Genomic DNA, 27,397 nt, shown 5'->3' with positions numbered 1-27,397 from the left:
CAAGACAGTCGTGAAGAGGGCACGACAAAACCTACTCCCCCTCAGGAGAATGAAAAGATTTGGCATGGGTCCTCAGATCCTCAAAAGGTTCTACAGCTGCACCATCGAGAGCATCCTGACTTGTTGCATCACTGCCTGGTATGGGAACTGTTCGGTCTCTGACCGCAAGGCACTACAGAGAGTAGTGTGAATGGCCCAGTACATCACTAGGGCCAAGCTTCCTGCCATCCAGAACCTCTATACCAGGTGGTGTCAGAGGAAGGCCCAAAAAATTGTCAAAAACTCCAGCCACCCTAGTTATCCTCTCTAGGGTATGTGGGACGAAATCGTCCCACCTACTCAACAGCCAGTGGAATCCCGTGGCGCGATATTCAAATACCTTAGAAATGCTATTACTTCAATTTCTCAAACATATGACTATTTTACACCATTTTAAAGACAAGACTCTCGTTAATCTAACCACACTGTCCGATTTCAAAAAGGCTTTACAACGAAAGCAAAACATTAGATTATGTCAGCAGAGTACCCAGCCAGAAATAATCAGACACCCATTTTTCAAGCTAGCATATAATGTCACATAAACCCAAACCACAGCTAAATTCAGCACTAACCTTTGATGATCTTCATCAGATGACACTCCTAGGACATTGTGTTATACAATACATGCATGTTTTGTTCAATCAAGTTCATATTTATATCAAAAAACAGCTTTTTACATTAGCATGTGACGTTCAGAACTAGCATACCCACCGCAAACTTCCGGTGAATTTACTAAATTACTCACGATAAACGTTCAAGAAAAACCTAAATTATTTTAAGAATTATAGATACAGAACTCGTTTATGCAATCGCTATGTCCGATTTTAAAATCGCTTTTCGGCAAAAGCACATTTTGCAATATTCTGAGTAGATAGCTCGCCATCACGGGCTAGCTATTTTGACACCCACCAAGTTTGGCACTCACCAAACTCAGATTTACTATAAGAAAAATTGGATTACCTTTGCTGTTCTTCGTCAGAATGCACTCCCAGGACTTCTACTTCAATAACAAATGTTGGTTTGATTCAAAATAATCCATAGTTATGTTCAAATATTCTCTGTTTTGTTTGTGCGTTCAAGACACTATCCAAAGGGTGACGAAGGGTGATGCGCCCGGCGCGTTTCGTGACAAAACATTTCTAAATATTCCATTACCGTACTTCGAAGCATGTCAACCGCTGTTTAAAAATCAATTTTTATGCGATTTTTCTCGTAAAAAAGCGATAATATTCCGACCGGGAAACCCTGTTTTCGTTCAAAGACTAAAAATCTAAAATGGACTCTTCTCGTCCACGCGCGCCCCAGTCTCATTGTTCTCTGATCGACCACTATCCAAATGCGCTACTGTTTTTCAGCCATGGCCTGCAAAGTCATCATTCAACATTCTGCCGCCTTCTGAGAGCCTATGGGAGCCGTAGGAAGTGTCACATTACAGCAGAGATCCTCAGTTTTCAATAAAGAGAGTGTAGAAGGCCAAGAAATGGTCAGAGAGGGCACTTCCTGTAAGGAATCTTCTCAGGTTTTTGCCTGCCATATGAGTTCTGTTATAGTCACAGACACCATTCAAACAGTTTTAGAAACTTGAGGGTGTTTTCTATCCAAATCAAACAATTATATGCATATTCTAGTTTCTGGGCAGTAGTAATAACCAGATTAAATCGGTACGTTTTTTATCCGGCCGTGCAAATACTGCCCCCTATCCTAGAGAGGTTAAAGACTGTTCTCTCTGCTACCGCACGGCAGCGGTACTGGAGTGCCAAGTCTAGGTACAAGAGGCTTCTAAACAGCTTCTACCCCCAAGCCATACGACTCCTGAACAGCTAGTCAAATGGCTACATCTAGTCACTTTTATAACTCTTCCTACATGTACATACTACTTCAACTAACTGGTGCCCCCGCACATTGACTCTGTATCGGTACCCCCCTGTATATTGTCTCGCTATTGTTATTTTACTGCTGCTCTTTAATTACTTGTTACTTTTATCTCTTATTCTTATCTGTATTTTTTTAACTGCATTGTTGTTTAGGGGCTCGTAAGTAAACATTTCACTGTAAGGTCTACACCTGCTGTATTCGGCGCATGTGACTAATAAAATTTGATTTGATTTGAAAGGCAAAGAACTCACAAGAGTTTGCTAAATGGCATTGGCACTTGGATTAGAACAAGGTGCTATGGTCAGATGAGTTGAAAATTGAGCACTTTGGACACTCAGACCAGTGGTGGGTTTGGCCTTGAAAGAAGGATGCATATGCAGAAAAGAACCTCATACCTACTGTAAAATATGGTGGTGGTGGATCTTTGATGTTATGGAGCGGTTTTGCTTCCACTGGTCCTGGGGCCCTTGTTAAGGTCAACAGCATCATGAACTCTACCAAGCACCAGGACATTTTAGCCAAAAACCTGGTTGCCTCTGCTAGGAGGCTGAAACTTAGCTGCAAGTTTTTATTTTTGTACTTTTCTTTATTCAGTGTAATCCAATTGAGACCAGTGTCTCATTTACAATGGTGCCATTAGGACAAAAAGTTACATCAATACAGAAACAACAAAAATATAAAAAAAATAACAAGACATCGATAAATTCATTACATCAGGTTATTACAAGTTATAATAATCAACTGAAACAATTGCACACCTCAGTGAACTCATCTGACAACAGAGTTTTAATCTTTCCTATTGCTACCAGGGAATACAGATGTAATTTGTTTTGTGAGGTATTCCATAACTGTGGTGCATTGAAACTAAAGGCGGATTTACCAAACTTTGTGGAGACAGGTGAGACCTCAAGAGTTAACCTACACCGTGAATGACTTTTGTATCTCCAATTTTTATAGTAAATCTTCCAGTAAAACAATAACTCCAGTTATACAGTGCATTCGGAAAGTATTCAGACCCCTTCCTTTTTCCACATTGTGACATTACAGCCTTATTCTAAAATGGATTAAATATTTTTTCCCCCCTCACACAATACCTCATAATGACAAAGCAAAAACAGATTTTTTGAAATTGTTGCAAATGTATAACAAATAAAAAACATAAATACCTTATTTACATAAGTATTCAGACCCTTTGCAATGAGACTCAAAATTGAGTTCAGGTGCATCCTGTTTCCATTGATCATCCTTGAGATGTTTCTACAACTTGATTGGAGTCCACCTGTGGTAAATTCAATTGATTGGACATGAATTGGAAAGGCACACACCTGTCTATATAAAAGGTCCTACAGTTGACAGTGAATGGACATGATATGGTGAAGCCCCAAAATTGCCCTCCCTGGTAGCCTGTGTTTTAGGCATAAGGAAGTGGATGGCGGCAAATGTTTTACTTTTAAACTCAGGCAAAACTGATTTCAAGGTTTTACTGCTAAGCTACAAAGCATTACATGGGCTTGCTCCTACCTACCTTTTTGATTTGGTCCTGCTGTACATACCTACACGTACGCTACGGTCACCAGACGCAGGCCTCCTTATTGTCCCTAGAATTTCTAAGCAAACAGCTGGAGGCAGGGCTTTCTCCTATAGAGCTCATTTTTTATGGAATGGTCTGCCTATCTATGTGAGAGAGACAGACTCTGTCTTGATCTTTAAGTCTTTATTGAAGACTCATCTCTTCAGTAGGTCCTATGACTGAGTGTAGTCTGGCCCAGGGGTGTGAAGGTGAGCCCTCAGAGCCTGGTTCCTCTCTAGGTTTCTTCCTAGGTTCCTGCCTTTCTAGGGAGTTTTTACTAGCCACCGTGCTTCTACATCTGCATTGCTTGCTGTTTGGGGTATTAGGCTGGGTTTCTGTATAGCACTTTGTGACATCGGCTGATGTAAAAAGGGCTTCATAAATAGATTTGATTTGAAATTCGATTGATGTCAGAGCAAAAACCAAGCCACGAGGTCGAAGGAACTGTCCAAAGAGCTCCGAGACAGGATTGTGTCGAGGCACAGATCTGGGGAAGGTTACCAAAACATTTCGGCAGCATTGAAGGTCCCCAATAACACAGTGGCCTCCATCATTCTTAAATGGAAGAAGTTTGGAACCATCAAGACTCTTCCGAGAGCTGGCCGCCCCGGCCAAACTGAGAAATCGGTGGAGAAGGGCCTTGGTCAGGGAGGTGACCAAGATCCCGATGGTCACTCTGACAGAGCTCCAGAGTTCCTCTGTGGAGACGGGAGAACCTTCCAGAAAGACAAACTTCTCTGCAGTACTCCACCAATCCGGCCTTTATGGTAGAGTGGCCAGACGGAAACCACTTCTCAATAAAAAGCATATGACAGCCCGCTTGGAGTTTGCCAAAAGGCACCTAAAGGACTCTCAGACCATGAGAAACAAAATACTCTGGTCTGATGAAACCAAGATTGAACTATTTTTCCTGAATGCCAAGCGTCACGTCTGGAGGAAACCTGGCACCATCCCTACGGTGGAGCATGTTGGTGGCAGCATCATGCTGTGGGGATGTTTTTCAACGGCAGGGACTGGGAGACTAGTCAGGATCAAGGGAAGGATGAAAACTTGCTTGATGAAAACCTGCTCCAGAGTGCTCAGTAACTCAGACTGGGGTAAAGGTTCAGCTTCCAACAGGACAACGACCCTAAGCACACAGGCAAGACAACACAAGAGTGGCTTCAGGACAAGTCTCTGAATGTCCTTGAGTTGCCCAGCCAGAGCCCAGACTTGAACATGATCGAACATCTCTGGAGAGACCTGAAAATAGCTGTGCAGCGACGCTCCCCATCCAACCTGACAGCACTTGAGAGGATCTACAGAGAAGGATGGGAGAAACTCACCAAATACAGGTGTGCCAAGATTGTATTACTTTTTCTTTTAGCAATTGTGCATGTATAAACAAATATACATTTTTGTATTTTCTTTTTGCATACAATATAGCTTAGTGTTTGTATTTATTTTATATCGTCTTTATCAAGGGTCCAAATAATTTTGGATGTGACAAATCACAGTATGATTGAAGTAAATTATTAAAGAGTTAAACAATTGCGTAATCTCGTGGATTTTGATGGTGTCTAAAACTACCAAAATCCTGAGTGGAGATACAGCACACATTTCTCTACAGCACTCTATGATTTTGCCGCTATTAAATAAGTAGCGTCAGACACCATCAAAACCCACTAGGTGGAGCCATTTCCACAGTAAGCACTGTCAACTAGCCCCTCAAAATAGTCAGCCTACATTGTCAAGTAAAGGAACAGAAAGTGCAAATATTCTACTCTATATGACATATTGTGCAATGTCAACTAAATCAATAAACAATCAAATAAATAAAATCATAAATGCCTTATGACATTCTGTAGGAATGGATAGAAATGTATTAAGAAAGGTCAAAGGTCAAAGCTCAAGTGCGGTGTGACTCCGTGCGTCAGTGGGTCTCTATGGCGTCCTGAGGTTTCTGTACTGGAGCAGGTAGAGAGATCCAAGGCCACCGAGGACAGTGAACAGGCACGTGATGATTCCACCCCTCCAGGTCTGCCACTGTGTGGACCCCACCTAATACACACACACACAAACACACACACAAACACACACACACATGCGAACACACACAGAACATCAGGTGTGAATGAATGACGGATTGTATTAGGAATCTCTATGAAGGAATACATCAAGCAATCAAATGTATAAAGGCCTTTTTACATCAGCAGGTCTCTCAAAGTCCTTTAACAGTATCCTGGCCTAGTATGACACATTCTCTTCCTTCTTGATTGTTATCCCTCTATTAACCTATTGTTCTCTTCTCTCCCCTCCTACCCCATTGAACTTACACACCTTTCCCTTGGAGAACATGCCGTTCACCTCATCCCCAATCACCCTCAGCTGGCCCCTAGAATGCTCAGAGGATTCCTCTACAGGACACAGTCTATGGAGTCGAATGGGCTGTCCTATTGCTCTTATCACAACGGCCCTCTTCACTGGTACAAACATGAATAGAAGGGGAAGAACACTTTTATCCATATCTCACAATATATGAAAATCTAGAATTGTTTGGGTATCACCTATCACAAATGTTAACACAGAATTGAGTAATTACACTACTAAAGGGACATGACTAAATTGTCATATCACATAAATAGAAATGCAATAATATATGCACGAACTGTTTAGGTTGGGAAGCATGCGGCCGCCCTAAAGGCATCAGCATGCTTCAGTTCGGCTGTGCTCGCATACTTTAAAAGATCGTTTAAAAAACGACCAAAAAAATCGGAAATAGTACTGTTTGTCCATTTTGAGACGCCACAGGCAGTATACACTTCCTCAAAATAGTCAGAATTAATCTATGATAACTCAAGAAATCTGTCATACATTTTGACATTTTTGCATTTTGGCAGAGGAGATGTAATCTAAAGGCGTCTGCATGCTTCCCAGCCGAAACTGTTCCTGCATATATTATGACGTGGGTTTGTGACGTTTTGTTGGTTTTGGAGATCTGTGAGGATTTTGTCCGCTGTTCGGGCACACGAAATGTTTTCTAGAGGCAAGCCAAAATTCGGAGCCGAAGTCTACATTCCTTCGTCGCACACAAAATGAATGACAGATTTCTTGAGATATTTTAGATTCATTCGGACTATTTTGAGGAAGCGTATACTGTTTAAGGTTTCTGAAAATGGACAAACAGCACTATTGCAGCTTTTTTTCTCGTATTTCAAGCGAATGTATTTTAAGGGAGTATGCAAGCACACTCGTTCGATTCAGCTAGCCGAGTTCGCCTAGGCGCTAGCCCAACTGGAGCATGCTTACGCCTTTAGTCGAGCAATTTTACATCTAAGATGTTTGGTGCAGTATTTCGCAATGAATTTGTTCAATGAATATCAACTAATACTTTATTGAAGAATCCCTACAGCTGTTGACCAATCACGTACACTTCAGAGCTGCCGAATTTAGGCTGGCCTTGAGCAAAAATGTAGTGTGCCCAAACACCCGAAAAACACGAAAGACACAAAATACGATCATAATATATGCATGCACTCTTCCGAAATGTTTCGGCTGGGAGGCATGCGGACCCTTGCCTATGCTAATAGAATATACAGGCAGTCTATGCCGCATTATAAACAGATTACACGGTTCATAGACATTATTATAATTTCCTACTCCTAGCACTCAAACAAAAAATGCAAGGCTGGTTGGAATATGATCCTTATTAATTAACAGTGCACCCGCTGTTTTCCGAGTAAGTAACTCTGCTTAAAAGTAATAAGGACTGGCACACTGACAATAAACAGGTATACTGCTAGCTGGTTTACTGCCAAACATACAGTAATCTACACAGTTAAGATAGTAAAACAATCTCCATGACCAATCGACAAGCCAATCAGACTTCCACTCCCTCGCCATTCTCTGTAGGTAAGAGGCCTCTGATTTGACCTCTGATGACCGATGCACTATTGTAAAGTGGTTGTTCCACTGGATATTATAGGTGAATGCACCAATTTGTAAGTCGCTCTGGATAAGAGCGTCTGCTAAATGACTAAAATGAATGTAATGTAATGTAAGACAGACCTACTGTGTGGGATCAATGTTTCGTCTTGTATGAAGACACAGGATAATAAAAGGCTCACACACCCTCAATTGAGGACAAATCAACCTTCTAACTTGTATTTCATCTCATTGAAATGTAAAGTGTACCCCTGATGTTTGCCACCCACCTGCCTCCCCTGTGTTCAGTGCAGGTGTGTGGGTAAGGGCACAGATATAGGTCTGAGTGGCGGCATCAGGGGAGGAGCAGTAAGGCCCTATGTCTTTCTGCAGGACCACCTGATGTGAAGTGGCAATGGGTTGGTACTGCTGCTGAATGCTGCTCTGCTGGTTCCTTTTCATCGCACTTTCCCTCTGGGCCCTGAACACTACAGGCCAAGGTTATAATAGACAATGGAAAATAATCAAACCATGAAAAAAAACTAATTAGTCAAATTAAATAATGTACCTTTTTGAGCTACAACAACTGATCTGAATCTAACATTTTTTTTCTCTCTCTCTCTCTTTCCTGTTGCACTTGTGTTCTGATGCTTCCTGATGACCGATGATAACTTACCCATGATAGGTTCAGTGTCAGGGCCTGGGATGGAGTGAGGACTCTGGGCTAGGGCAGTCAGGTATGTCTGTGTGCCAACATCACAGAGCAAGGACCTCGACTGATATCTGGCACCTCCGTCCCAAACCTGCCACGGGTGCAAAACATTGGACTGGGATGGTGATGTCCTAATGATGTTGGTCTCCAGGGCCTTTGACCTCTGGTAGTCTGAGACTCCAGAGTGATGATCTGCAATGTCTGTCCTATGGAGGTCTCTACCCAGATCTATCCCAATGCTGTCTGCTTTGGGGTGGACTGTCTGAAGTTGGTCCATTCTGAGCTGCTTACAATCATTTCTAAATTGAGTGTCTTCTCTTAGGGCCTCTGCCCTGTAGCTTAGGTGGCCCAACTTGTCTGTGCTAATGTTGTCTCTCACAGAGATGCCAGTCCTGATGTCTGTTCTGTCACTTTGGCAGTTGTCTATTCGGACTGTTTTGACGTTTTTCCTTCTCTCTGTGCTGAGAATGTTGTCTTTGCTGAAGTTGTCTGGCTGTAGTGCTCTACGGTATTCTTCTATGGTAGTGTTCTCTGTTCTGTGGCTGCCTATACCAGGGCTCTTGGTTCGACCAGCCACTGGAAGCACTGTTACAACTGGTGTCTCAGGAGACAGCTGTCCAGGAGACTAAAGGGAATAATGTCTGTATGAGGGCAGGCCATTTTTGTTTTTGACACATTTTTAGCAATAGTGGGCCAACCCCTTCTTATTAATTTCCATGGCTTGTGTTTGAACAGAGGACTAGTGTTTCCCATCAAACATTTTCGTAGGCAACCAGATAATTAAACATGTTCATTTCATGTGCTACAGGTGAAATTTACCTTCAACTGGTGGCAATGGTCCTTTTCAGTTTTCAGCACAGCTTCCCTCCACACATGTTGTAGCGTTTTATCTGTCTGGAAACTCATAATTGAAGGGCGGCCGGCGTATGCTATGTTCCTGAAGATTCAGACCCTACATAGTGTCATTCCTAGACCTTGTTTGCCTGCTATTTTGTGCTTTTATCCTATTGATTGTGCTTCGTTAGAACGTTGGTTTAGAATCCTATTTGAGGTCATAATTAAAAACGAAAACCTTTATTGTGATGCCCATAGAGAAGCCACCAAACATCAGATAGGCCTAAATAACCCCTGGCATAGTCTGTAAAGCAATATGTAACCTATAATAAAGTCTAAATTAGCTCTAATGAAAGTGTAGTCACAATTTTTTTTTTTTTAATCCCATCCCCTGTCCCACAGGTCTTTTGACTTTTGGTAGGCCGTCATTGTAAATAAGAATTTGTTCTTAACTGACTTGCCTAGTTAAATAAAGGTTAAATTAAATAAATAAATAAAATTGTGAATAATAGCCTAGGCTACTCCTTAGTTATTGGACAGATATGCCCTATTCAATCTCTATTTTCCCCAATGTTATTAGTGTTTTCTAATAATGAAATGGGTTGATGCTTCAAGTTGACCAAATTAATGTAAACTAAATGAATGAATGAATGAATGAATATCCTTTATACATTACTCTGAAGTAGTTCTGCTGCATTCATAACCAAGTGGGAAGGTGTTGTGAAGTCACCAGTCAGATGCATTCAAGTGCTTTTAACTAGTTGAGAAATGCTAATTGGCTAATGGCCAACAAGCTGCATCAGCCATAAAAAAACAGGTAGGTTACAGCTATCATGCTTATAAAACAAATGTTAGTGTTAAAAAATATATATTAATAGATTGCCTTTTATAAATAATATTTTGTTATTACCGAAAAAGCTGTTATCAAGGTAATTTCCTTAGTAGGTCATTTATTTAGTAGGTGAGGTCATAGGTCAGCATGTGGGTGAGTCTGAGCCAGGGATAATAGATGAGTTTCCCACTAATGGCCTAATTACGAGTTGGATGGGAGTTCTTATGGATTTTTCCCAGTCCTATATGGTAAATACCACTTTCCCAATTGATTATGAATGCGGCATTACTTGGGCATCTATGACAACTGCAACTTTAAGAAGTAGTAAATAAGAGCAAATGTCGCAATCTTCTCCAGAGGTGGAGCTTGCCTTGAAACCCGAAGTTGAATTGCATTGACTTCTCTGTCGGTCAGAAATGAGCGTTTGATTTACAAAAGTTTCCTCAACTGACCTCTCAAAGACAATGTTGAATAAAATTAATTTTTTATGTACTTTACCGTAAATCTGAACGCACTATCAGGGCTTTAAACAGTTGATGTAGACTAATTGCACTTTACTGTGGATATGTCTCACATTCCTGTCGCCAAAAGGACCAATTTTATATTTAACCAGGCAAGTCAGTTAAGAACAAATTCTTATTTACAATGACGGCCTACACCGGCCAAACCCGGGCCAATTGTACGCCGCCCTATGGGACTCCCAATCACGACCGGTTGTGCCTTAGACCGCTGTGTCACTCTGGAGCCAATCACACAGACAACCAGTAAAGTAGGTTAAAATATCATTTTATTTAACATTCTTGCTTGTGGAGGTCGCGAGAGCAAACTTTCCTTATTCAAACGCTCATTTCTGCGCGACGTATCTTCGGGTTTCCAGGTAGGCTAAGGGTGGGGCATAAACTACTACTATTATCAATTCCAGCTTTCGACTTTACACTTCCTGTTTCACTGTACGCTGGATACGAACACATCACACAATGGCGACCAATGAATGGAAAAAAAGATGCGAGACAGAGTGGAATATCAAAGGCATTTCGATGCCTGATGGAGTGGATTGGAAGTTCGTCTACGAAGCGAAGCCGTTCGGTCGAAATTTGTTGAGGAATCCTGCGCCTCACGGTAGCTACGTCACAATATGTCGAATTGTATTGAAAGTGGTGTATGTTTACTGCAGCTGTCGTGTTAGGTTTCACTGGAATAAAAAGTATATAAGTAGTAAAGCTTGATCTGACATAGACTACGGTACTATGTGAGATATGTAGGAGGCAAGGGTTTGAATAACTAAATGGTACAAATTGAGGAACACTACGACGTAGAGAAATAGTGTAGAGTTTGAACATCAATCGTTGGTTTGCTTTTATTTAAGACCGGGTTGGACTACTAGAGGGTAGGTCAGTGGTGTTCAAACTTCTTCAGCGGGGACCCCATTTTTTTCTGCAATAATTGCTCGCGACCGCTCCAAATCTAATGACACTATTTTCAAATCCGTGAATTGCCGATTTTTTACATCAACAAATAACCTTAAATTCATTGAATTTTCATATCTTATCAAAATTTAAAAGAAACCAATAAATACATTTACTAGGGAAATTGTGTTTTTAAAAGTATTTCTCAAAAACGTTTGTATATTGGCCCATACAATAATATGTACTCTTAATCTTTTGTTACATTTTCAGAAATATCTGTGTAAATGTTGTTGACTCACGACCCCGACTTTGAATACCACTGCTGTAGGTTAAAGTCCTTTGTTGTTATATTGACTCAGTCTTCCTCCTTCCCCACCCAGGTGTGAGTCAGGACTCCCCTCCTCCTGAGCGTGAACTGACAGAGTTTCCACCAGAAGGACCTCCTCGCTCTGAACCAGAGGGTACATAGTTATAGTATACAAGAAGAAAATGTTGACTATTATTTCCATTTATAAGACCATAAAGCAATAGAGGGGTAGGCCTAATTGATTTTTAACATTAAGAGAAATTCCTTTCATGATTCATATCTTTCAATCTATAGGTGACTATACCGGCTGGACCACCAGCAGAGAGGACCTTGGTTATGATGCCAGCGGCGTACCACCAGGGGTCACCATCTGTTACCTGCCTAACTACAGGTGACATAAGCGACAAACAACTGTCACCTTTGTTCAAATGAGCTACCCCTCTTTACCTTGTCACAGGCCTCACTATCAGTCAAGCTAGTCGCATAACCACTCCCTCTAAAGGCACATTTCCTGGACCCAGATTCATGGAATATGTCTAAAATGTTCTACTTCACATTCATCATCTCCAGCACCACCCTAACATCAACATATGAGAAATGGTGTGTTTGTGTGTTTTGTAGTAAAAAATATAGAGGAATGACATCATCAAGCAATTAGTAGGCAATGCCTACTCATAATTAGTTAGAATCACACTATGTACACTGATTATTTAATTGGAAACACTTATCTTCCTCTATCTTTTTTTACTACAAAACATAGAAATGTGCAATTTCATACATGTTGGGGTGGTGCTGGAGATGATGATAATGAAGTTGAAAAATTGTGACATTTCTCTATAAGCCTTCCCTGAATTTAAAACATTCTCATTGGAGATTCTTCATTGAAAGTGCTTTTTGTCCAAGACTAGTCTTAATCTGGGTGTGGCCGTTAAACCAGACCAAATGCTTTAAGTCTTATCAGAGACGGTGGTAGATAGTTCAGTATCTATCTCTGACTGGTGCTGTGTTTCTGTGTTCTCAGCTGGTTTACCTTGGAGCAGAGAGTGGACCTAAAGGCTGAGGGAGTATGGGACGAGCTTTTGGATGGTTTCCAACCTGACATCGTCATCAAAGACTGGTGGGTTTCAACCTGACAGCCTAAGCATGCATTCATGACTCATGGTACATTACGATGTGTCTATGTCAACATCACAACCTGGGACTCAATCGCTTGAAGTCAGATGGCAATAGGCAATTGCAAAACAGCGGTCTCCAATAATGTTGCAATCAGTGTAGAGTTTCACTTCCCCTATCCAGAACCTTGCCTCCTTGTATTCATATTTTGGTTTTTAAAACATAGGAACTGTTTTGACCTTTGACCCCTGTAGGTATGAGGAGAGCCAACTGCACGAGTCCATCTACCAGCTGCGGGTGAGGTTGCTGGGAACAGATGGACAGACGGTCATCTCCGAATACACCATGAGCCCTACTGAGCAGCTTAGTGAATACTCCCACAACTGGAAAGAGGTGGGGCCTAGACATGTTTTGTTATGAGTTTGTATTATACATATTAGCTTGAAAGACTGATTGTGTTTGATCACATACTTATTTGTGCAGTAAGTCATTTTCTGTCTGTCCATGTAGGTGTCCCATGTGTTCTCAGGCTACGGGCCTGGGGTGAGGTATGTCCACTTCCTCCATAGACTGAAGAACAAGTTCATGGTGGAGTTCTTCCCCACCCTGGTTACAGGAAGTACTGTCCTTGTCAAGCCAAGCAAATCCAGCCAATAGAAAACCTTCTAAAGGACCACAGTGGACACTTTGGAAGTGATATCCACCATGGACCATGTGTCCAATGTCCATATTGTCAGTCATTGGTAGTGGAAATGTAGATCATATTCTACATTACAAAGCACTTTTTGAAAATAAAAAACATCTTTAATTAAAAACTTTGATATTCTTGTTGAGAACCAAGCATTTGGATTACACATTTGACATATTTCAGTCTGCTATTTACAAATAGACATACAAGAGCAGCGAGGACCAATCTTCATACCGCTGTAAATAGCCCTAATAGGCTCAAATGCAACTAGAAATGTGTAGACTAATATTCCATTTAAGTAGGATATAAACATGTAGGGCTGAACGAAGGTCTGCTATCAACCCAAATATTTTTTCTGAATATATTCTTAAATGCAAGTCTTTTTTTCAGAAATTAAATGTAAGTTCTCTAGTACTTCATATTTGTTATAAGTAGCCTAGCCTACTTAATGTTAAACTTAATACTTTGATTCAGAGGGGTTGGGTTAAATGTGGAAGACACGTTTCAGTTGAATGCATTCAGTTGTACAACTGACCAGGTATCCCCTTTTCCCTTTAATTTGCTTCTTTAAACAGTCATACTTTTGTACTTACATTTTTTTATTTCAGAGGCCTTCTATATATGCCGCATTCACGTGCTAGTCGGAACTAAACTTGGTAATGTCCGACATGCTAACTGATTGAACGCGGTACATGTACAACCAGAACCAGTAAGGAATTCGGAAATATGCAAGTTCCAACTAGGGCGTGAACGCGGCAATATTCTCTGCTATATAGAGACGGGTTCGTTGTAGGACCAATGATCGTGTCGGTTTCGCGGTTGCGCAGTTTACGCTGTGTGTGATCACCCGCATGGATTCCAGCATCAGTAGGGGATTGTGAGTAAACGGGAAAGTGCGTCTGTGAGTCCACCTGTTTGGGAAGAAGGGGACAGTTTTACCGGGGACTTGTTCTGATTGTTTCGAAGCAATGTCAGCATTACGGCGAAACGTGCCATAGGCGACGAGGTAAGAATGAATGGTTAGAGTAAATGACAGGTGGAGGCAAATACTTTTTCATAGTTGACCGTTATACTTTTCTCGGTTATTCACAATATATTTGTTTTAACATTGTGCGTGTGTACACAGATTGTTTAAAGTAAATAATTTAATGTAAATCAGCTATTTTGATCAACTGTTCAGCAGATCAACTAGTGCGCATCTCTCTGTTGATTCTCGTCGCTGCGTAGCCTACGTTCATTCTAGACAATTGTAATTGTCATGACTGGAAATGTACAATGCTTGAGCATGTTTATTAATGTAATGCAGGTGTTCATGTTATCCATGCTGTTTGAGTTTATATAGAATATAACGTTTCAATATAAGACACATTTTGTCATGTCAACCCATAGAACATAGTTGCTTACTAAATTGTTGGCTACATTTCCCATTTACATCTTAAACTTTCAGTTTTATTCAATGGAATACAAAGCATCTTATTCGCATAGGCCATGTTTATTAGTCTATTATAAGTGAATAATGTCCGTGATGTGAACTCAATTTCCAACTTTATCGCCTAAATTGTGTTCTGTTGCGTCCTATTTATAGACAGTCAGTCGTTAAAATCTGTTGTAAGACAAAAACTCCCAGCTCAGAGTAGGTTTTAGGATGGTGCATGCATGTTACAGTTTTTCACAATCGCGTATAGCAGAACAGAAATTATCAAATGTTTAAATACATTAATAACTTCTGATAATTTTCTTCCCTTTGTACCTGACTTGCATATCTTAGACCACCCTTTGCTAAATGATACACTGATACAAATGTGTATCAGTGAATACAAAATTCACTGTTAAGGGTTTTGTTCACCGAATATTATCACATTGTTTTCATCAGAAGATAAATGTGTGCAATTGTGTTCACTGTTTTCGGCAAACAGTAAATACTATTAAATACTACTGCACAAAGTTCTAAATCACCCCATCAGTGTCATACCATGTACAATATAGGGAAATATCTAGGCAATGGCGACTGTAATTGAATGTGTTTGCTTTTTAAAAAAACAATATTGCACAGAGGCAGAAAATGTAGTTGGGTTACTTTCAAGTAACTCTGGGTTACTTATAAGTAATCTCCAACATTGTGACATTTTCATTTTAGAGCTTTGCTTTGGTGTGGGTTGTGGCCTAAACAATCATATCAATTGTGTTCCTTTATTTTTTTCACCTTTCCTTATTTCTACTGCGGATTGTGTTTCTGTACGCCAATGTAAAGTCTACAAAACTATGAGAAAAAACCCTATGTATTGATTTGGATTGTGATTATACCAGTGAATGAATCTTGCACACAATGTGCTTTTGCCCATAATTCTGAACCTTTGCATAGTTGCACTTCCAATTTTGATCATCATGATTTTGTGACAGCAAAGAATATGCATTGATCTACTTGGATTTTTTCTGTTTTGTTTGCTTGGACTCGAGAGATAAGTATGGTTGCATTTCTCTTTTTGCTGGTAGTCATGATCTTTTGACGAATGTATTTGCAATTTTGAATGTATAATACAGTTTTGATTAATTGATTTGTTTTGAGAAGGCAACTACATTTTTAAAAAAGCATTTACTGTTTTGCAAAAGGCCACGGAGTTCTGTGGCTTGTGGACTCTGTTTTGTAAATCGACATTGTTACGAAATATGCTTGTACACGGTTGATTAAAACTGTAAGACACTGCCTCGCTAGAAGTAAAATCGACTCATAAAAGTTTTTCAGCTGGTAATCACGACAGTTTGATGTACCGCAAAGGAAAGATAGTGATGACGCTTATTGACGTTATTGCAAATTGTGGGGAATAACCAATCACGATGAGGCATTGCCAGCTGTGAACTAATAGCGCGCTTCAAACAACCACGGTGAATATGACTGTACATCAAATGTTGCAATGGTAAAGCGTCTGATCTAATTTTCGGCTGACATATACTGTATGTTGACATGCATAACCCCCTTTTCTTACAAATTCTGATGTTTTGAATAATGTGATATTGCACTGAATCAGACAAAGCTGGTTAAAAGTGGAATTTTGTTAATATTACAGTTATATCAACACACCCGTTCAGCAACCCTAAATCACTTTTGTCACAGTAGGCATCAAGTCACTTGTGATGATGTTACATAAAACGTTTGAAAACATTATGGGTATATACACTAGATTACATAGGGGGCGCTGTGTTGAAGCCACCATGTCGCCATCTTGACACTCTCCCACCATTGTAAAAAATATTTTGAACGCGAAAGAAATGCATTTATCAGTGTCGTGTATTCATGGATGCCAAGGCTTCCCCCAAAAATTGACAAAGAAAAAATGCAATAACAATAATACATGTTTGTTTCTGTGTTTCATAATTTCCCTTCATGTCACAAGAGGCTGAATGTATCTCACAGGAGAAAGCATCCGAGCGAGTGAAACAGCACCCCTCTGTCTCTCTACGTGTAGTCCATCTATCTGATGCTGTCTGGACCAAACCACTATGACGTTGCCGCCCATAGCATTGAAGGCAAGGGAAGCCAGCGAGCATCTGGCCTCCCTTGACAACAAAAAGTATACAAAATGTGTCAATCAGCGTGAGTGAAACTGAGCGAGCTCAACTGTGAATGGTCCAGGCGCACCAACAAAAAAAAGTGAAAGTGATCGTGGAGGCCAGGTCATCTGATGCAGCACTCCATCACTCTCCTTCTTGGTCAAATAGCCCTTACACAGCCTGGAGGTGTGTTTTGGGTCATTGTCCTGTTGAAAAACAAATGATAGTCCCACCAGATGGGATGGCGTATCGCTGCAGAATGCTGTGGTAGCCATACTGGTTAAGTGTCCCTTGAATTCCAAATAAATCACTTACAGTGTCACCAGTAAAGCACCATCACACCTCCTCCTCCATGCTTCACGGTGGGAACCACACATGCAGAGATCATCCATTCACCTACTCTGCATCTCACAAAGACACGGCAGATGGAACCAAAAATCTCCAATTTGGACTCATCAGACCAGTCTAATGTCCATTGCTCGTGTTTCTTAGCCCAAGTAAATCTCTTCTTCTTGGTTTCCTTTAGCAGTCGTTTTTTTTCAGCAATTCGACCATGAAGGCCTGATTCACACAGTCTCCTCTGAACAGTTGATGTTGAGATGTGTCTGTTACTTGAACTCTGAAGGATTTATTTGGGCTGCAATCTGAGGTGCAGTTAACTCTAACTTATCCTCTGCAGCAGAGGTAACTCTGCGTCTTCCTTTCCTAAGGCGATCCTCATGAGAGCCAGTTTCATCATAGCGCTTGATGGTTTTTGCGACTGCACTTGAAGAAACTGTCAAAGTTCTTGAAATTTTCAGAATTGACTGACCTTCATGTCTTAAAGTAATGATGGGACTGTCGTTTCTCTTTGCTTATTTGAGCTGTTCTTGCCATAATATGGACTTGGTATTTTACCAAATAGGGCTATCTTCTGTATACCACCCCTACCTTGTCACAACACAACTGATTGGCTCAAACACATTTAGAAGGAAAGAAATTCCACAAATTAACTTTTAACAAGGCACACCTGTTAATTGAAATGCATTCCAGGTGACTATCTCATGAAGCTGGTTGAGAGAATGCCAAGAGTGTGCAAAGCTGTCATCAGGCAAAGGGTGGCTACTTTGAAGAATCTCAAATATTTAACACTTTTTTGGTTACTACATGATTCCAAATGTGTTATTTCGTAGTTTTAATGTCTTCACTATTATTCTACAATGTAGAAAATAGTGAAAATAAAGAAAAACCCTTGAATGAGTAGGTGTGTCCAAACTTTTGACTGGTACTGTATATACACTTGTCACGTCCTGACCAGTATAAGGGTTATTTGTTATTATAGTTTGGTCAGGACGTGGCAGAGGGTATTTTGTTTATGTGGTTCGGGGTGGTGATTTATGTAGTAGGGTTTGATTTATTATGTCTGGGTTTTAGTCTATGTTCTGTTCTGTTTTTGTATTTCTATGTTCTTTCTGGTTTGTGGTATTTCTATGTGTAGGTTAATGGGGTGTTGGACTCTCAATTGGAGGCAGGTGCTTTCTCGTTGCCTCTGATTGAGAGTCCTATATATGGGTAATTGTTTGGTGTAGTGTTGTGGGAGATTGTTTCTTGTGTTGCCTGTGTGAGCATGACAAGACTGGTTTGTTTTTCGGGTTGTTATTTTGGTGTTCTTTTTATTAAAAAATAAATAACAAGATGAGCATCCACATTCCTGCTGCGTTTTGGTCCTCTATTCCCGACGACAACCGTTACAGAATCTCCCACCACAAAAGGACCAAGCAGCGGAGAGGGGAGCGATGGGAATATGATATGGACTGTTGGGTAAAGGAGACATGGGCAGAGTTGAGGAGAGGCATTTCCAGGGCTGTGGAGAATTTAAGGGAGCCCGAGAGGCAGCCCCAAGATTGTTTTTGGGGGGGGCAGACGGGTAGTTTGGCTGGGCGAGGAGTGAGCCCCAGGCCAAATCCCCGTACCTTTTTTGGGCAACCAGTGACTGGACAGGTCCTGTGCTTCGGGGTAATGGGTACTGTGGCGAGGCCAAGTATTTTTAGGCCGGTACGCGCAGTACCAGCTCCCCGCATTTGCCAGGGGGAAGTGGGCATCCAGCCAGTAAGAGCGATGCCAGTTCTGCGCTCGAGACCGCCAGTACGCCTCTATGGTCCAGTGCGTCAGCCCAGTCCGACTCGTCCTGTTCCCGCTCCCCGCACTAGCCCTGAGGTGCGTGTCCCCAGACTGGCACATCCAGTACCACGCATCAGGCTTCCAGTGTGTCAGCCCAGCCTCGAGAGTTCGGCAACAGTGTGCAGTCCAGAGTATCCGGCAACAGTGTGCAGTCCAGAGTATCCGGCAACAGTGTGCAGTCCAGAGTATCCGGCAACAGTGTGCAGTCCAGAGTATCCGGCAACAGTGTGCAGTCCAGAGTATCCGGCAACAGTGTCTAGCCCGGAACCGAAGGGGTCTGCCTATGACCCGGAACCGAAGGGAGTCGATCAGCAACCCGGAACTGAGTAAGTCTGTTGACAATCCGGAGCTAAAGATGATTAACTGTGTATCAAATGAGTCTGCCTACAGTGTGGAACGGAAGAGGTCTGCCTACGATCCGGAACGATGGGAGTCTGCCTACGGCCCGAAACTGAGCAAGTCTGTCTGCATTCTGGAGGACAGTAGGCCGGAGCCAGAACCACCTCCTGTATAGGTGGGTTGGGGAGGGGGGGGTGTAGCACAAGTGCCGTCGGTGACGGCAGCCACCCTCCCTTCCCTCCCTTTAGTTTAGGGGGATTTTTTATTATTATTTTTTTTTTTAATTTATTTATTTATGAGGTGCATCCGGGGTCTGCACCTTTGGGGGGGGGGTACTGTCACGTCCTGACCAGTATAAGGGTTATTTGTTATTATAGTTTGGTCAGGACGTGGCAGAGGGAATTTTGTTTGTGGTTCGGGGTGGTGATTTATGTAGTAGGGTTTGATTTATTATGTCTGGGTTTTGGTCTATGTTCTGTTCTGTTTTTGTATTTCTATGTTCTTTCTGGTTTGTGGTATTTCTATGTGTAGGTTAATGGGGGTTGGACTCTCAATTGGAGGCAGGTGCTTTCTCGTTGCCTCTGAGAGTCCTATATATGGGTAATTGTTTGTAGTGTTGTGGGAGATTGTTTCTTGTGTTGCCTGTGTGAGCATGACAAGACTGTTTTTGTTTTTCAGTTTGTTATTTTGGTGTTCTTTTTATTAAAAAATAAATAACAAGCTGAGCATCCACATTCCTGCTGCGTTTTGGTCCTCTATTCCCGACGACAACCATTACAACACTGAACAGAAATATAAGCGCAACATGTAAAGTGTTGGTCCCATGTTTCATGAGCTGAAATAAAAGATCCCCAAAATGTTCCATACGCACAAAATGTATTTCTCACAAATTTGTTTAGATCCCTGTTAGTGAGGATTTTATCCTTTGTCAAGAGGAGTATTTCTGTCTGTAATATCATTTTGTGGGGAAAAGAATATTCTGATTGGCTGGACCTGGCTCTACAGTGGGTGGACCTGACTCCCAAGTGGGTGGGCCCAGTCCCACCCATGGCTGTGCCCCTGCCCAGTTATGTGAAATCCCTAGATTAGGGCCTAATTGATTTATTTAAATTGACTGATTTCCTTATGCACTGTAATTCAGCAAAATCTTAGAAATTATTGCATTTTGCATTTATATCTTTGTTCAGTGTGTATGTATATATATATATAAAAAACATTTTCCTTGACGTATAATTTTGATAGATTACTAATGTTACTTAAATGCCACTGAAGCTAAGCAGGGTTGGTCCTGGTTGGTCCCTGGTTGTGAGACCTGATGCTGGAAATGGTGTTAGAGGGCCAGAAGGAGGCACTCTTTCCTCTGGTCCCCCCAAAAACATCCCAATACCCCAGGGCAGTAATTGGGGACATTGCCCTGTGCAGGGTGCCGTCTTTTGAATGGGACATTAAACGGGTGTCCTGACTCTCTGTGGTCACTAAAGATCCCATGGCACTTATCGTAAGAGTTGGGGTGTTAAACCCAGTGTCCTGGCTAAATTCCCCATCTGGCCAGCTTCCAACTGGATTCCCCTGGTCAGTCTGTCAAGGAAAGTGCCGGTGTTCTTAATGTTTTGTATATGTGACCCTCTTTCTTCAGGCAGGTTTTTTCTGACTAACTAGGCTAGTACTGATAGAGAGATAAGACCTGGGTTCTATCAGGTGGGGCCTATACTGTATATAGGTGAGGCAATAGTCGACAAGGGGGGTGTATATGGTAGCCTACATGACACTGTATGTGTATTACCATGAGTTAGTATGCCCATGGATGATACAGGGGTAAAATATACCATAAGAATGTATGTGTACCATGTATAGAATAATGCGGTGCCTCCACCTAATAACCATAAACACTTCATAGGTTATTACTAGCTTATTAAGAAACTACAATACATACTGTAATGACCTCCCAGGGTCGTTACAAAACTATGATACACCCACAGAAACGATGATACACCCACACAATGGAATACAATTACCTTTTTCCTCCACGTTAGTGGAATTCATTAAAACAAAAGATAATGGTCAAAAATAGATTAAAATGTAAAGGTAAAAAATTGAAGGACATTTATCGCAAAGGACACACAAGAGGTCAACATAATAATCCTGGACCTAATTAAACCCTGAGATGAATTGTTAACAGGAAAAATATTAAAACTTAAAAATGTGCAAATGATTTGAATAAGACAATTAAATAATCAACGGTATTGCAATTGTACAATCGTGGCTAAAAGTTTTGAGTGTCAAAGGCTTTTATTGACAATTACATGAAGTTGATGCAAAGAGTCAATATTTGCAGACCTCTGCAATCCGCCCTGGCATGCTGTCAATTAACTTCTGGGCCACATCCTGACTGATGGCAGCCCATTCTTGCATAATCAATGCTTGGAGTTTGTCAGAATGTTTGGCTTTTTGTTCGTCCACCCGCCTCTTGAGGATTGACCACAAGTTCTCAATGGGATTAAGGTCTGGAGAGTTTCCTGGCCATGGACCCAAAATATCAATGTTTTGTTCCCAGAGCCACTTAGTTATCACTTTTGCCTTATGGCAAGGTGCTCCATCATGCTGGAAAAAGCATTGTTCGTCACCAAACTGTTCCTGGATGGTTGGGAGAAGTTGCTCTCGGAGGATGTGTTGGTACCATTCTTTAGGAGACAGTCCTGGTGCTTGCTTGACTTTCTTGGGCGCCCTGAAGCCTTCTTCACAACAATTGAACCGCTCTCCTTGAAGTTCTTGATGATCCGATAAATGGTTGATTTAGGTGCAATCTTACTGGCAGCAATATCCTTGCCTGTGAAGCCCTTTTTGTGCAAAGCAATGATGACGGCACATGTTTCCTTGCAGGTAACCCTGATTGGCAGAGGAAGAATAATGATTCCAAGCACCACCCTCCTTTTGAAGCTTCCAGTCGGTTATTCGAACTCAATCAGCATGACAGAGTGATCTCCAGCCTTGTAGTCGTCAACACTCACACCCGTGTTAACGGGAGAATCACTGACATGATGTCCTTTTGTGGCAGGGCTGAAATGCAGTGGAAATGTTTTTTGGGGATTCAGTTCATTTGCATGGCAAAGAGGGACTTTGCAATTAATTGCAATTCATCTGATCACTCTTCATAACATTCTGGAGTATATGCAAATTGCCATCATACAACCTGGGGCAGCAGACTTTGTGAAAATTAATATTTGTGTCATTCTCAAAACTTTTTGGCCACGACTGTACAACCATATATAAAATATGGATCAAACCTTGTAGACAGGTGCATAACTGCAGGAAGTAGTTTGGGGGTTGGTGTGCTGCAACTTTTTTTGTCGCCGGGGGTGGGGGGGGGTAATGTTTTGCCCACAGGATTTTTTGTTGTTGCCAGTGCTGCAGTCTGTCCACTAATACAGGACTATTAAAGGCCCAGTGCACAACATTGAATTTTTTTTGTTATATACATTTTTTAAATATTCCGTTCTTTCAGGGGGTGCTTTCCCAACCTTGAACCCTGGAAAGCTGAAGCTAGTTTGAAACTGGTACAATAACGTTATACACTACCTGACCAAAATTATGTGGGCACCTGCTCGTCGAACATCTCATTCCAAAATCAGGGGCAATAATATGGAGTTGGTTCCCCCTTTGCTGCTAAAACAGCCTTCACTCTTCTGGGAAGGTATTCCACTAGATGATGGAACATTGCTGCGGGAACTTGTGTCCATTCAGCCAGAAGAGCATTAGTGAGATCGGTCACTAATATTGGGCGATTAGGCCTGGCTCGCAGTCTGCGTTCCAGTTCATCTCAAAGGTGTTTGATGGGGTTGATGTCAGGGCTCTGTGCAGGCCAGTCAAGTTCTACCATACCGATCTCGGCAAACCATTGCTGTATAGACTTGCTTTGTGCACGGGTGCATTGTCATGCAGAAACAGGAAAGGGCAGTTGCCACAAAGTTGGAAAAACAGAATCGTCTAGAATGTAATTGTATGCAGTAGCATTAAGATTTCCCTTCACTTGAAGTAAGGGGCCTATCCCAAACTATGAAAAACAGCCCCAGACCATTATTCCCCCTCCACCAAACTTTACAGTTGGCACCATGCATTGTGGCACGTAGCATTCTCCTGGTATCCGCCAAACCCAGATTCGTCCATCAGACTGCCAGATGGTGAAGCGTAATTAATCACTTCAGAGAATGTGTTTCCACTGCTCCTGCGTCCAATGGTGGAGAGCTTTACACTACTCCAGCCGACGCTTGGCATTGCTTATGGTGATCTTAGGCTTATGTGCGGCTTCTTGGCCATTGAAACCCATTTCATGTAGCTCCCGACGAACAGCTATTGTGCTAATGTTGCTTTCGAGGCAGTTGGGAACTCAGTAGTGAGTGTTGCAACCGAGAACAGACGGTTTTTACACACTTCAGCACTCGGCTTTCCCGTTCTGTGAACTTGTGTGGCCTAACACTTTGCGGCTGAGCTATTGTTGCTCCTAGACGTTTCCACTTCACAATAACAGCACTTACAGTTGGGAAGCTCTAGCAGGGCAGAAAATTGACAAACTGACTTGTTGGAAAGGTGGTATCCTATGACGATACCACTTTGAAAGTTACTGAGCTGTTCAGTATGGGCCATTCTACTGCCAATGTTGATAGCATGGCTGTGTGCTCAATTTTATACACCTGTCAGCAACGGGTGTGGCTGAAATAGCTGAATCCATTCATTTGAAGGGGTGTCCACATACATTTGTATATAAAGTGTTTATACCTAAAAGCCAGCCGATACTAAAGTTTTACAAACAATAAAAACCTTAGGGCTCCCCCGAAAAGAATCTAAAAAAGTTTGGTACTTGTCCTTGGACACGGAGGGGTTAAACACTAATGTTACCGTCTATCCAGTGAAGAGAGGAGAACCGGACAGAGGGAGCGTAGGTAGCCAGCATCTGTCTACGAGAGGGCCAAGGATTCCATGGGATTTAACAGGTGGAAGAAACAACTGGAGAACTCCATCGGTGCCAAGAGGTTACTTGAAGAAGAACTGCAGGCAGCCGGTGATGATGTAGTGGTAGGATGCGCCTGGTAGGCTAGCTAGCTTATCTAGCTGTACCGACTAGCTTGGCTAGCCAGCAGTTTGTTTGTCGGTCCCTCGAGGATGATGACGACTCGGTGAACCACAAAATTAAAAGAGAATAGCGAGTGAAAAGGACCTGGCTAAACTCATACTGTCCCTGACTATTCAACGAAAAGCTAATCGAACAATACACTTTGGTGTCTCACTCTCAATAGCGAAAGCTGTCGTTGTTCCTCAAGATCACCTCAGTCCAAATCTGCACATACCCGGCCAAAGACTTGGTGCCACACCGTACGTGGACGCGGTCATTTCCAGAACGCGGACATGAGTATTGCCACACATAATAAATTAAATCCAGTCTTTACAGGGGGTTACAAATAAAAAAGCTTATAGATATAACTTCATTAGATTTTATATATAACTTTTTCTAAATTACAAAATATTATATCAAATTTACTCAAAATTGTTTTGTTGACTTAAAAATGTTGAGATGAGACAGATTACATTTTTAGTTCAGAAAGAGTAGTGGCAGCCAGGTAAAGTGTGACAGAATGTGGTTTCTGTGAGAATTCAGGCAGGGGGTGTTTTACCCCAAGACACCCAAGGCCAGCAGTTCCCAAACTAGAGTTCACGACCCCATGTGAGGTCGCAGGAGGAATTTCCAAAATCCTGAAGAACAAAATGTAATATGTAATATACACTGCTCAAAAAAATAAAGGGAACACTAAAATAACACATCCTAGATCTGAATGAATGAAATACTCTTAATAAATACTTTTTTCTTTACATAGTTGAATGTGCTGACAACAAAATCACACAAAAATAATCAATGGAAATCCAATTTATCAACCCATGGAGGTCTGGATTTGGAGTCACACTCAAAATTAAAGTGGAAAACCACACTACAGGCTGATCCAACTTTGATGTAATGTTCTTAAAACAAGTCAAAATGAGGCTCAGTAGTGTGTGTGGCCTCCACGTGCCTGTATGACCTCCCTACAATGCCTTGGCATGCTCCTGATGAGGTGGCGGATGGTCTCCTGAGGGATCTCCTCCCAGACCTGGACTAAAGCATCCGCCAACTCCTGGACAGTCTGTGGTGCAACGTGGCGTTGGTGGATGGAGCGAGACATGATGTCCCAGATGTGCTCAATTGGATTCAGGTCTGGGGAACGGGCGGGCCAGTCCATAGCATCAATGCCTTCCTCTTGCAGGAACTGCTGACACACTCCAGCCACATGAGGTCTAGCATTGTCTTGCATTAGGAGGAACCCAGGGCCAACCGTACCAGCATATGGTCTCACAAGGGGTCTGAGGATCTCATCTCGGTACCTAATGGCAGTCAGGCTACCTCTGGCGAGCACATGGAGGGCTGTGCGGCCCCCCAAAGAAATGCCACCCCACACCATGACTGACCCACCACCAAACCGGTCATGCTGGAGGATGTTGCAGGCAGCAGAACGTTCTCCACGGGCGTCTCCAGACTCTGTCACGTCTGTCACATGTGCTCAGTGTGAACCTGCTTTCATCTGTGAAGAGCACAGGGCGCCAGTGGCGAATTTGCCAATCTTGGTGTTCTCTGGCAAATGCCAAACGTCCTGCACGGTGTTGGGCTGTAAGCACAACCCCCACCTGTGGACGTCGGGCCCTCATACCACCCTCATGGAGTCTGTTTCTGACCGTTTGAGCAGACACATGCACATTTGTGGCCTGCTGGAGGTCATTTTGCAGGGCTCTGGCAGTGCTCCTCCTGCTCCTCCTTGCACAAAGGCGGAGGTAGCGGTCCTGCTGCTGGGTTGTTGCCCTCCTACGGCCTCCTCCACGTCTCCTGATGTACTGGCCTGTCTCCTGGTAGCGCCTCCATGCTCTGGACACTATGCTGACAGACACAGCAAACCTTCTTGCCACAGCTCGCATTGATGTGCCATCCTGGATGAGCTGCACTACCTGAGCCACTTGTGTGGGTTGTAGACTCCGTCTCATGCTACCACTAGAGTGAAAGCACCGCCAGCATTCAAAAGTGACCAAAACATCAGCCAGAAAGCATAGGAACTGAGAAGTGGTCTGTGGTACCCACCTGCAGAACCACTCCTTTATTGGGGGTGTCTTGCTAATTGCCTATAATTTCCACCTGTTGTCTATTCCATTTGCACAACAGCATGTGAAATGTATTGTCAATCAGTGTTGCTTCCTAAGTGGACAGTTTGATTTCACAGAAGTGTGATGGACTTGAAGTTACATTGTGTTGTTTAAGTGTTCCCTTTATTTTTTTGAGCAGTATATATCTATATATATATATGTAACTCGCATCAGTACTGTTAGAATGTTTTTCATTTGACTGCCATAGCTACAAATAAAAAAGTTAACATTGGCTGTTAATTACGTATTTTTTTTCACATGGTTGTGGTCGTGGGCAAAAAGGTTTGGGGACAGTCCCCTAGGTCATAGATGCTGTCAATTGCATGCCCAATTTAGGGATCTTTTTTAACAATGTGAGATTGCACTCCAAAGGGATAACTTGAAATAACATGATGTAGGTTAATTAAATAATCAAAAGAAAATTGTGATTATTTATTAGGCTAGTGGTTATAAGTATTTAGGCATATCATTTGAATTAGGCCTCATGTAAGATAATTGTTAAAAGCACAAAAGATACTGTTACATGTATGGGTCTAGGTTAGGGTTGCAAAGCTACCGGTAATTTACCAAAGTTACTGGAATCTTCAGTAATTTCTTTGTAATTAACAGAAAATCTATGGCAAACTATCGTAAATTTGGTCATTTATACTTTAATGTATTCCTATATAGTATTAATTTATTATATCTGTGTCCATATCTTCAATGAGTTTCTAGTAGATAGACTATATGGTTCAAGAGAAAATGGCCTAATTAATAAAAAAAAAACATCTAATCAACAATGACATTATTTTCACTCTGAAACCTTTTTTCAGGACTGCCACCAGTTTGACGCAAAAACATTGACAGCAAATGCAT

At 41.9% G+C, this 27,397-nt stretch overlaps 3 protein-coding genes across 7 annotated transcripts in view; 2 read left to right on the top strand and 1 right to left on the bottom strand.

The window, feature by feature from the left end:
- Positions 1 to 4,766: 4,766 nt before the first annotated feature.
- LOC106603755 (uncharacterized) lies at positions 4,767 to 9,227 on the bottom strand. The gene is made up of 5 exons (XM_014197810.2): positions 8,919 to 9,227; positions 8,064 to 8,724; positions 7,678 to 7,875; positions 5,804 to 5,946; positions 4,767 to 5,524 (listed from the first exon to the last, which is right to left on the bottom strand). The coding sequence occupies exons 1-5, from the start codon at positions 9,003 to 9,005 to the stop codon at positions 5,408 to 5,410; spliced, it is 1,206 nt and encodes a 401-aa protein (XP_014053285.2). The 5' UTR covers positions 9,006 to 9,227; the 3' UTR covers positions 4,767 to 5,407.
- A 1,511-nt stretch (positions 9,228 to 10,738) lies between these two features.
- nccrp1 (P1, F-box associated domain containing) lies at positions 10,739 to 13,406 on the top strand. Its single transcript, NM_001166257.1, is given in 7 exon segments — positions 10,739 to 10,806; positions 10,808 to 10,884; positions 11,552 to 11,632; positions 11,773 to 11,869; positions 12,500 to 12,595; positions 12,846 to 12,984; positions 13,102 to 13,406. Coding segments are annotated over 7 exon segments (687 nt in total). The 5' UTR covers positions 10,739 to 10,756; the 3' UTR covers positions 13,249 to 13,406.
- Positions 13,407 to 13,696: 290 nt separating this feature from the next.
- slc8a2a (solute carrier family 8 member 2a) overlaps positions 13,697 to 27,397 on the top strand; it is a 60,807-nt gene continuing 47,106 nt past the window's right edge. For all 5 annotated transcript variants that reach the window (XM_045717263.1, XM_014197675.2, XM_014197674.2 and 2 more), the window contains exon 1: positions 13,697 to 14,285. The gene's annotated coding sequence lies outside the window, so the exon portion shown is untranslated. The remainder of the gene's footprint in view (positions 14,286 to 27,397) is intronic.

The sequence above is a fragment of the Salmo salar genome, chromosome ssa04, assembly GCF_905237065.1.
Source record: "Salmo salar chromosome ssa04, Ssal_v3.1, whole genome shotgun sequence".
Taxonomy (NCBI): domain Eukaryota; kingdom Metazoa; phylum Chordata; class Actinopteri; order Salmoniformes; family Salmonidae; genus Salmo; species Salmo salar.
Note: the sequence above shows the minus strand (reverse complement) of the source record. Positions and strands in the feature narration are given on the sequence as shown.

Bases quoted from the DNA above. Each gene is read 5' to 3' on its own strand.
- LOC106603755 (XM_014197810.2), bottom strand. From the start codon at position 9,005: ATGAGTTTCCAGACAGATAAAACGCTACAACATGTGTGGAGGGAAGCT. The intron at 8,725-8,918 runs GTAAATTTCACC...TATTCCCTTTAG, and splicing joins ACCATTGCCACCAGTTGAAG to TCTCCTGGACAGCTGTCTCC. The intron at 5,947-7,677 runs GTGGGTGGCAAA...TGTTTGTACCAG, and splicing joins ACTGAACACAGGGGAGGCAG to TGAAGAGGGCCGTTGTGATA.